General features: G+C 43.1%; 1 protein-coding gene and 1 pseudogene across 1 annotated transcript; both read left to right on the top strand.

Annotated features, from left to right (window-relative positions):
- Positions 1 to 334: 334 nt before the first annotated feature.
- On the top strand, positions 335 to 1788 carry LOC124105037 (eukaryotic initiation factor 4A-II-like; annotated as a pseudogene).
- A 2712-nt stretch (positions 1789 to 4500) lies between these two features.
- Positions 4501 to 6783, top strand: Magee2 (MAGE family member E2). The gene has a single exon (XM_046462120.2). It carries the CDS (start codon positions 4718 to 4720, stop codon positions 6287 to 6289), a length of 1572 nt encoding a protein of 523 aa, XP_046318076.1. The 5' UTR covers positions 4501 to 4717; the 3' UTR covers positions 6290 to 6783.
- The last annotated feature ends 4598 nt before the right edge of the window (positions 6784 to 11381 follow it).

Below are 11381 nucleotides of genomic sequence, written 5' to 3'. Positions count from 1 at the left end.
ACAGTAGAAAGGCACAGCTCCTTTGTTGTTCACTTAACAATAACTACAATGGTTTGGAGACCTGTAGAATAGAAATGGCTGAGGCCAGAAGTGTGGCTCATTGTGGTCAGAGAAGTGATTTCGTGGAAGGATGTCCTTAGGGATAAAGATGAAGATAGAGAGGTCTGGGACTGTAGCTCAGTGGTAGAGTTTAGCCTCACAGGTGTGAGACCCTGAGTTTGATCCTCGGCACCACATAAAAATAAATAAATAAAAACAAAGATATTGTGTCCATCCACAACTAAAAAAATATTTTAAAAAAGATGAAGGCTTTTTTTTTAGTCGGGCACTGAGTGGTTCTTCGGATCATGTCTGGTGGCTTTGTGGATTATAACAGAGAACATGGAGGCCCAGAGGGAATGGACCCCAATGGTGTCATCAAGAGCAACTGGAATGAGATTGTTGATAACTTTGATGATATGAATTTAAAGGAGTCTCTTCTTCAGGGCATCTATGCTTATGGTTTTGAGAAGCCTTCAGCTATTCAACAGCAAGCTATTATTCCCTGTATTAAAGATCCAAAAGGTTGGTCTGGGGATGTGGCTCAAGCGGTAGCGGTAGCGCGCTCTCCTGGCATGCGTACCGCCCAGGTTTGATCCTCAGCATCACATACAAACAAAGATGTTGTGTCCGCCGAAAAACTAAAAAATAAATATTAAAATTCTCTCTCTCTTTAAAAAAAAAAGATCCAAAAGGTGATTCTGGCACTTGGAGACTATATGGGAGCAACTTGTCATGCCTACATTGTTCGAAATGAAATGCAAAAACTTCAGGCTGAAGCACCACATATTGTTTTTGGTACACCAGGGAGAGTGTTTGATATGTTAAACAGAAGATATCTTTCTCCAAAATGGATCAAAATGTTTGTTTTGGATGAAGCAGATGAAATGTTGAGCCGAAGGTTTAAGGATCAAATCTATGAGATTTTCCAAAAATTAAATACAAGTATTCAGGTTGTGTTGCTTTCTGCCACAATGCCAACTGATGTGTTGGAAGTGACCAAAAAATTTATGAGAGATCCAATTCGAATTCTAGTGAAGAAGGAAGAATTGACCCTTGAAGGAATCAAACAGTTTTACATTAATGTTGAAAGAGGGGTGGAAGTTGGACACACTTTGTGACTTGTACGAGACTCTGACCATTATGCAGGGTGTGAATTTTCTCAGTACAAGGCGCAAAGTGGACTGGGTCACTGAAAAAAAATGCACGCCGGGGGCTTCACAGTTTCTGCTCTACATGGTGACATGGACCAGAAAGAGAGAGATGTTATTATGAGGGAATTCTGATCAAGGTCAAGCCGAGTTCTGATCACTACTGACTTGTTGGCTCGTGGGATTGATGTGCAACAAGTGTCTTTGGTTATAAACTATGATCTACCTACCAATCGTGAAAACTATATTCACAGAATTGGCAGAGGGGGTCGATTTGGGAGGAAAAATGTGGCTATAAACTTTGTTGCTGAAGAAGACAAGAGGATTCTTTGTGACATTGAGACTTTCTACAATACTACAGTAGAGGAAATGCCCATGAATGTGGCTGACCTTATTTAATTCCTGGGATGAGATATATTTAAATTCAGTGCTCGCTGTTGCTGAATAGGCGATCACAATGTGCATTGTGCTTCTTTGGGAATATTTGAATCTTGTCTCAGTGCTCCTAATGGATCAGAAATACAGATTTTGATAGCAAAGCGACATTAGTCGTGAGCTCTTGTGAGGAAAGTCATTGGCTTTATCCTCTTTAGAGTTAGACTGTTGGGGTGGGTATAAAAGATGGGGGTCTGTAAAATCTTTCTTAGAAATTTATGTCCTAGTTCTGTAAAAATGGTTATATTAGATGTTCTCTATCATTTAATAATATACTTGTGGACTAAAAGATATAAGTGCTGTATAAAATCAGCCAATTATGTTAAACTAGCATATCTGCCTTTATTGTGTTTGTCATTAGCCTGAATAAAAGGCCTTTAAAATTGATTTTTTTAGAAAGCATTTGAATGCATTTTGTTTGGTATTATATTTATTCAATAAATTATTTAATTAATGCTAAGTGTGAACTGGACCCTGTTGCTAAGCCCCAGCAAGCAATCATATCCTAAGTAGGGCGAAACCCCCAGTAAAATTGCCATATTGCACATGTCTTAATGAAGTTTGAATGCTAAATAAATTGTATATTCTCTTTTTTTTAAAAAAATGAAGATGAGAAACAGGGACAAATTTGTTAAGGAGTTGAATGCTATGGAATGATATTAGGATGTCATATCAGGTAAGATGCCTCCATTCAATGTTGTTTTTCTTCTTTATTAGGTGGGGAAGGGAGTAGTAGAAGTCCAACTCTGTGAGCTAGGTTTTTCTGGGGGGGGGGGGAATATATGTTTTCATTTATAACTGAAGGAAATAAAAATCCTCTCAGGGGCGGGGGGCTGGGGTTGTAGCTCAGTGGTAGCGCGCTTGCCTAGCATGTGTGAGGCACTGGGTTCGATCCCCAGCACCACATACAAATTAATAAAATAAAGGTCCATCAACAAGTAAAAAAAATTTTAAAAATACTCTCAGAGTTTTCCCCTGTGAAGCATCTGTCTAGGACAAGGAACATGGAGCCCTTCTGCTGATAAAGAAACACGAGAGTGAAAGACTATCAGATCTAACCTCAATCATACCTTTGCAGCAGCTTAAGAAGGTGCTGCTTTTCACAAGGTTGTCTTAAAGAATAATTAGCACACAAACCACACATTTCTATTTTATAGAGCATGCATATTTGTTTCTACAAACATATAAGACTTTAGTCCAGTCTGGCCAAATCCATGTTCCTAAACTTCCTCCTTTGCTATTGTGGAATGTAACTGGTATCTAGAAAGTGTCCAAAATGTGTGACTGGCCCCCACATATGAAGGCCATGGCCTCTGAAATAATTCCAAGGGCAGGATCACTGAATGTAACAGCATTAATTACCGTCAAGAATTTAAGGAAGGATTTCCAGAGTGTCTGCAGATGGCAATCTTGTTTTAATTTTTTTTCTCTTCATAATGCTCTCCTGCACTCCTTGACAGTTGAGTCCTGGATTACGGCCATGTTTTATTCCAACTATTTTGCTAGCACTCCAAGAAAATAAAGCATTTAATCCATCTTCCTGCCTAAAATGTTTGTATCATGTCTTCCCAAACACGCATGTGCACTTGCACACATACACGTACGTGAACAACTGCCTGAAGTAACAAGTTCTATTCTTGTGCTGCCATTCCCACCCTGTAGGACCCCAACCAGTTCTGATATACTACTAAATGAAGACTAGGAAATCCAGTCTTTCCTGTCTAGCCACCTTCATCATCATCTCCCACCCATCCTAGCTCTAGCCACCCTGGGTAACTGGCTGTATGAAAACTTACTTTGTACTTTCACACCTCTGGGCCTTTCCTGTTGATAGTTCCTAAGACTGGAATACCTTATAAACCATGAACCCTTTTCATCCTTTTCATCACTTAGAGCTCAACTCCTCTTTGAGGGTTTCTTTGCAACCACCCCCCAATCCAAGACACACCAGACTAAGCTGTAATTCATTGCTTGTTCCTTCTGTTTTTACTGTATGTTAGTTGACCCTACATGAAAGCACCTGTTTATATCCCTTTTATATGAGCTATTTATAACAAGTAGGGCTAAACACCCCTCTAAAGTCATATGGTATGAGAAAGTACATATGCTTTAGATTCTGACAGACCTGGTTTCAAATCCTGATGTCTTTCTCTTGCTGCCTTACTTTGAACACGTAAATTTACTATCTTGACCCAATTTCCTCATCTGTAAAGTAAGGATTATTAAGAGTAGGTACATCATAGCTAAGATGAAAGGATTTTAATGAGAAAAGTGAAGGTGCCAGGAACAGCACCTGTCACATAGTAAATTCTGCATAAAAGATTAGTGCTCATTACTATTGCCATTGTTTGAATGTATCCCTGAAAGTAACCTCCGTATGGAAAAGAATAATCATTGTTTGTCCTCTGATGTACCTCTAACACCTAGCACTGGCTTGGCATGTGGCACATGCTTAAGAAATACCTTTTCTGTGGGTAGATGAATTAATGAATCTATAAAATTATTATCATTGTTAACATCCTTCTCCTCCTCTCTGAATGCTCCACTAATTATCATGGTGCTTTATACCCCACAGAAAAATTTCAAGTGCAATGTCACTGAAACATCTCCTATCCCTTGACCCTTTTGCTTTATCTTTTATCCCCTTTCTCCCCCGCCCTCAGTTTTAGGGATGGAACCCAGGGTCTCACATATGTTAGGAAAGCGCTTTTACTGCTGAGTTATATCCCCAGCTTTACTCCTCTTTTTAAAATTCTCTTCTCTACGAAGTTCGTGTCCAGCAACAACCGCTTGGACTAGCCTCGCCTGCCCAGCAGGGGTTAGGGGAGGGAGTGGAAGACCATGAGTGGGGCGTGGCCACCACGTCGCAGAGCCCGACTGCGCCTGCGTAGGCTGCGGCAAAGCTAAAAGCTCTCAGGCTTGCGCTCGTTGCTGACTAGTGCTGGTGTAAAAAGATCGCCCTTCTTTCCAGCGCTCACTTTTGATCCGCCCAGCTCTCGGGTCTCGGCTTTGTGCCGAGGCGCCAACTCACCTAAGGTCCTCTCTCCGACGGATCGCTGACCTACCAGCTCCCGCTCCTGTCTCCTGGAACCATGTCTCTGGTAAGCCAGAATGCGCGCCACGGCAGCGCAGAGACCACTGCAGATTACAGCGACGGCCTGGGTGAAATGCAGGCTACTAACGCCTCCGGGCCCCCCACCTCCATGCTAGTCCCTGATACCCTCCAGGGCTCTCAGGTTTCTATGGACCCTCAGGGTGCCAGCGCTTCTCAAGCCACCCAGGACCCGAATGACATCGAGGTCCTCATCGACGAGCAGTCCCGACGTTTGGGGGCGCTCAGGGTCCACGACCCTCTAGAAGACAGGTCGATAGCTTTGGTGAATTTCATGCGAATGAAAAGCCAAACCGAGGGGTCTATCCAGCAGTCAGAGATGCTGGAGTTTCTCAGAGAATACTCAGATCAGTTCCCTGAGATACTCAGACGAGCCTCAGCTCACCTGGATCGGGTCTTTGGGTTGAACCTGAGAGTTCTTGATCCCCAGGCTGATACTTACAACCTAATCAGCAAACCGGGTCCCCAGACCACTGATCGGCTAGCAGAGACTCTGGACGTGCCAAAGGCAGGTCTCCTGGCCCTTGTCCTAGGCCACATCCTCCTGAATGGCAACCGGGCAAGAGAGGCCTCCATTTGGGACCTGTTGCTAAAGGTTGATGTGTTGGATGAGCCTCAGAGGATCAACAATCTCTTAGGGAACACAAGAAATCTCCTTACTACTGACTTTGTGCGCATGCGATTCTTGGAGTACTGGCCCGTGTATGGCACTAATCCCCTCGAATTTGAGTTCTTGTGGGGCTCTAGGGCCCACAGGGAGATCACAAAGATGGAAGCCCTGAAGTTTGTGGCAGAGGCCCATGATGAAGAACCCTGGAGCTGGCCAGAAGAATATAATAAGGCCCTGGAAGCTGACAAAGCCAAAGAAAGAAGCCAGGCTGCTGGCTTAGAGTTCTGGTCAGAGGACACTATGAATGACAAGGCAAATGATTTGGTCCAGTTGGCTATTAATGTCACTGAGGAGTTGCTCCCTATACATCAGGATGAGCTATTGGCTCACACTGGCAAAGAATTTGAGGATGTGTTCCCAAACATCCTCAGTCGAGCTACTCTAATCCTTGATCTGTTCTATGGGTTCTCTCTGATTGAGGTTGATACCAGTGAGCACATCTACCTCCTAGTCCAGCAACCAGAATCAGAAGAAGAGCAAGTAATGTTAGAGAGCTTGGGGAGACCCACTCAAGAGTATGTGATGCCAATCCTGGGCTTGATCTTCCTGATGGGCAACCGTGTCAAAGAGGCCAATGTCTGGAACTTGCTTCGGAGATTTAGTGTGGATGTCGGGAGAAAGCATGCCATCACCTGTAAGCTTATGAGGCAGCGCTACCTGGAATGCAGGCCACTGTCCTACTCTAATCCAGTTGAATATGAGCTTCTCTGGGGTCCTCGAGCTCACCTTGAAACCACCAAAATGAAAGCCTTGGAGTACATGGCCAGGCTCTACAGAAAGCGACCACAGGACTGGCCAGAGCAATATAGGGAGGCCATGGAAGATGAGGAGGCCAGAGCCAGATCCGAGGCCACTGCCATGTTCTTCTTTGGCTCCATGTGAAGTTTGTAAAAGATGTATCACTATAGTTGAGTGGCATCAGTTAAAGGGGCCTTGAGAAAATGGGCATTGGGGCCCCAAATCAGAAGTTGGGGAGGGTTGGGGTAGGGAGTACACATTGTGCTTACTATCTGTGTTCCAGTTCTAATTGTATTTCCTTCCTTCTAATATACCCTAAAATTAGGTTCATGATCAATGTTTATGAATTGCTCATTTGCCTTCCCTGTTTTGTTTCAGTATAAAAGTTCAGACAGCTATGTAAAATGTACTGGTAATGTTTACATGTTTGAAATAATCAGTAAAACTATCAGGTGTAGAAGTTAAATAACAATAATAACACACACACAACACACACAAATACACAATACAAAAACACACAGCCACTGATCTGTGGTTGCCTTCCCTTTGTGTCTACTGTTGTGTGAAAAAGACTGCCATTTACCTGTATTTACTTTGTTGTTCCAGAGTGTAGTGAAAAATAAAAGTATAATGAATTAGATACCCTGATAATGCATTCATTTATTCTGTAAACATTTATTAAGCACCTGAATGCTCTGAGCACAGAGCTATGTGCTGAGAATATAAGGGTAAAGAAGACCCAGCTGGGCCCCAGAGCTTAAAGTAGAGGAGCCATGGAAATAAATAGCAATTACATTATGCTGTGACATGTGGTATAATAGGGGCAAGAAAATCTGGTGGGGTTGTGCAATGGAAGTTCTAGCCACCCTGGGTAACTTTACGTGCTGGGATGTGCAGTGAAGAAGGCATTGGGGTCTATGAAGGGCTGGAGAAGGTGCAGGAGTATTAATCAAGGAATGAGTGGAGGAGGGGAGGTGGTGGGAAGCATGAGGTGGTACTGGAGGGCTGGGGACAAAATGTAGTTTAGTGATATCTATTATGATACCCAAATTTGTGAAGAGGAATTGAAGGAGGAACTGTTGGTGAAGACAGGGGCAGTGTGTAATGTGCCTTCAGGGGATTTGAAAGTAGCTCAGAGTTTGGGGGGCGTAGTAGAGATAAGTCTGTGGCAGAGGTAACAAGGGTCCATATTCTCAGAAAGCGGCTCTTGGGAATCAATAGTGGCTTTCCTAAAGGCAGCTGGTCTTGGATCTGGAGTCAGACAGAACAATTCATCTGAAGGAGCTCTGTAAGGATTCCTCTGCCAGCGCAGTTTATTTCAGCACCCAAGCTGTTAAGGTGAGTGTTAGCATTTTGGCTCTCTGCATCCCGATTATCCCAAAGCTTCTAACCCAGCTCGCTTCCCTAGAGTGCTGGCAGCTAACAATTTCTGAGAGGTTTCCCTGGCACTGGGTTGGGTATTATGTGGAAAGTCACCTCTGACTGGGGGAGAGGAAGTGATTCCTGCCAGTAGTGCAGGTTTATGCTTTCTCGCCTCCTGGCACCTGCAAGCGTTCTGTCCTTCCCTTTCTTTTAATTACCAGACGCTACCTTGGACTGCCACCTTCTAGCAGATGGGAGAGCTGGAAGACATTCCTCACATTTTTGTCAGCCTCAAGAAGAGAACACCACAACCTTCTGGCTGGGGAAGTGGACAGGGCGGGGGGAGGGATACCCACTCTTTTGGCCCCTAAGTCTGATCCACAGCGGTGCTGAAGCTTAATTAGAGCTGTCTGCTTGGGAAAAGCACTGCGCAGGCGCACTACACGGTTGCCGGGGCGATGCAGCCCTCCAGCCGGCGTCTGGGTGATGTCCCCTATAGTAGCATTCCAAGAACTAAGGGCTAAGGGCGGGATTTCCGGTGACGAGAAAATTAGTTACTGGGGAAGCTGAGCTGAAGGAGTTCTGGAAAATGAGGTGGGGTGGGTGGGGTTGTGAGGTGGGAGGGTATCCAACTTAGAATCTTGGAGTGGGGTCCTACATGGACGCTAAACTGTGAGGATTTTATTATTCAGCCTCCTTGGACTATAAATCTGTAATGCTTGTGGGAAAGGGGATGGGAAGATGGGAAGCAAATAAAGGTGGCAAGTTTTTCCTTCCTCTGATTTTTTGTATTGGTGTACAGTTTCTGGGCCCTCAAACATGTCAGCTGTTCTGGGGGCTCCAGTAGAGAGAAACCTGCCAAGGAGAAGGTGTAGCATCTGAGCCAACAATCATCAATGTAAAACTGCCAATTGTTTTAGTATTAACTATGTGTTAGGCACTGTGCTGGGTTTTCCACGTGCTCCACTGTAATATCCCCACCAGTTCCCCAAGAAGCATTGTAATATTGCCATTTGATGCTACAGTTAACTGAGGTTTAACTAATATGTCCAAGATCACACAACCAGTTAGTATGAGATGGGCTTGAAGTCTAAGGAGCCCTACTCTTGGATGTGCTATGTTCCCACTTCAATTTTCTGATTCTCTGGAGATACAAGGAAGGACTGCATGGCCAGAGTGGAGGGGCAAGACCAATGCCCTCAGAGGGAGGATGAAAGTGAAGGTGAAATTTCTTCAGATTCTTCCTTGTTTTATCACTGGTGCTCCATGACACTTGTCTAGGTGTAGAATGCAATTCTGTCCAGTCTTCCTACTCTGTACTATAATTCTTCCCTAGTCTGCTGCTCTTAAAACTTCCAGCCTTATCTGCTGGCCTTCACCCAGTGGACAGTCAAACATTACCATTTCTGGCCCTCCAGAAGTGTTTAGTGATGCTTTTTGGAATAGTGAAGGAACAATAATCTGACAGAATTACTGACTTGTCCAGAGATGCTCAGAATGCAAAAACAGAAATGGAAAATAGCAAATGCCACATGAGATTTTCCAGAAATAACAAAAATGAGACTTGTAGAGCACATGTTCATGGTGAGGGAAAGGATATAGTCTCTCTGTGACCACAGAAATTCCTTCGAAGGCCAAGAGATATCCATCTAGGTATTCTTCATCTTTCAGCACCACTCAGAATTAACACCTTTAGGAGAAATATTTAAGTGTGGAAGTGGGTGTCTGTTAAAGAAGACTTACAGATGATTTTGCACAAATTGCTCCAATGTATAACCACTGGTAAGCCTTTAGAATTAAACCAAATATCCTAATCTCAGGGAATTTATTTGAAAATAGGAAGGTTGGAGTTCATTTAAAGATTCAGTGGGCTGTCAATTCTCTCCTACTATTGAAGTTTTGACCAAGTTGGGGCATGTAGAATGGGAGTTAGATATGGGTTCATCATCCTATATGTACAATGCCATCTAGAGTCCCCTTTGACCTATAATTGTGATCTTTCCCAGGAAGATAACTTTGAGACTACATACACTTTAATTAGCTGAGACCCAGGTGTGACATCTTTCAGAGAAGATGAGTGGTTAGGGAAGCCTTTACCCATCCTTTCCATCAGCTTCTGTATACACATATAAGCCATCTATAAATAAACATATCCAAGGATATAGCTGTGCTGGATTGGCATATGTGGGTTTCAAGTCAATTTTCCCAGCCCCAAGATCTGCTGCCTCTAAACTCTCTAATACCAATGACTTAGACCAGCCCATAAACACCTCTCAGGTTCAGACAAGGACCCCATAATAGTCTCCTTCTTTCCTACATGGGATCTCCAGGCAGTGAGATTTCTCATTGAACAGGGTTTTTCTACCCCCTCAATGCACAAACAGCAATGTCTTAAATAATTCTCTGCACACAGTGTTTGAGGTTAATTGTAAAGAATGTTAGAAAGGAAAAGGGAATCATAAGACACTTTTGTTCCAGACTCCATAGGAATAAACCAAGCATCAGATCAGGAAGGTACAATGTATTTGAATGGTTAAGAACCCTGGATCTATACAGTGCTGACTTTTGTCACTTACTAGCTATGTGACCTTGAGCAAGTTATTCAATATCTCTTTCTAGACCACTTGAAGCTATTTTAAAGAAATTGATAGAAAAGCCCAGAATCACACATATTCTATTCAGTGATGTCAGAACTCTTAACTTAGTTAGGCCAGTTGTATCTTAGTCTAATGATATTTCCACACCACACTGCTACTTTTAAGATTATTATTTCTCAATACCTTGGTAGCTAATTTTGAATGAATACTGAGTTCACAGAATTACTAATCATTGTTTTCTTTAGTAAATACTTCAGTAAATTCTGATCCTAGGTGGTTATGAATTAGTGATATTAGGATACACCAATAATTCATTATTTGCAGACATTCAACCACAAGACGCTTTTCTGGAAGCTCATGGGTAGTCTCTTTAAGCAGAACTCAATGTCCCACAAGAAATCACTTGCCTTATTTACCCCTCAGGGATTCCCAAATCAATAAGGATGACTTCCCTTCTAAGGTTAGGAAGGGAGTTGGGAAATGGAGTTTAATGTCTAAGAAACCTGCATCAAACTCCTCTGTTGAGAGCATTTGGCTTGGCATGCACGGGTCTATTTCTGTCCTCTGAGTGTCCACTTCCCTTGAACTATAGAAGAGAAGGAAGATGGAGCAAAAGAGGACACAGGAGGGTCACTGTTTAAGAAGTTGCCCTCTGTTCTGAAGCTTCAACCTGCTTGGATCATAGCTCAGGGAAGCTTCCCTGCCTGTGAGGGCTGAAGGAAACATGGTGCCCTGGGTGGGACACAACCTGCATTTTTCTCCTTCTGTAAGACAAAGAAGGCTTCTGTCATGGAAAAAGGCATTCATCATTCTTTCCATCGAGAGAGACTATCCCAAGATCGAATTGTGGAGACCAGGTGTGAAGAGCTGGTTGCACAGAACTGCTCCCCTTTTTCTGGATTGGAATTGGAGGTTGCAAAGCTTAGGAGGAGGGAGTAAGGAAAGAGAGAGCTTTGACATAGTTATTAACATCAACCATTTATACAATGCCTTCTCACATAAATATGGTTATGGACATCCACATATTTCCTAACAGATGAGAACTACAGAACTCTTGGCACATAACAACTTCATCCAAACCCTTGCACTAAGTATCTTAACCAAACTCTAGCATGACTTCTAGCTGCATAAGATTGACCCTAGCCCTCATTTAAATGACTTACTGAGAAAGTTCAGTGTTGCCAGGAAAATTTACTGTTTGTAAATTAGTTTTAACCAATGCCTGATGATAGAACTCTGACCTTCCTCTTTAGAACATTTACTAAAAGGGTTTACAA

Source organism: Marmota monax, unplaced genomic scaffold (genome assembly GCF_021218885.2).
Source record: "Marmota monax isolate L192 unplaced genomic scaffold, Marmota_monax_Labrador192_F-V1.1 WCK01_AAM20220418_F8-fsc00192, whole genome shotgun sequence".
Taxonomy (NCBI): domain Eukaryota; kingdom Metazoa; phylum Chordata; class Mammalia; order Rodentia; family Sciuridae; genus Marmota; species Marmota monax.
Note: the sequence above shows the minus strand (reverse complement) of the source record. Positions and strands in the feature narration are given on the sequence as shown.

What these genes read in the sequence shown, in the direction of transcription:
- Magee2 (XM_046462120.2), top strand. Translation starts at nt 4,718, where the DNA reads ATGTCTCTGGTAAGCCAGAATGCGCGCCACGGCAGCGCAGAGACCACT.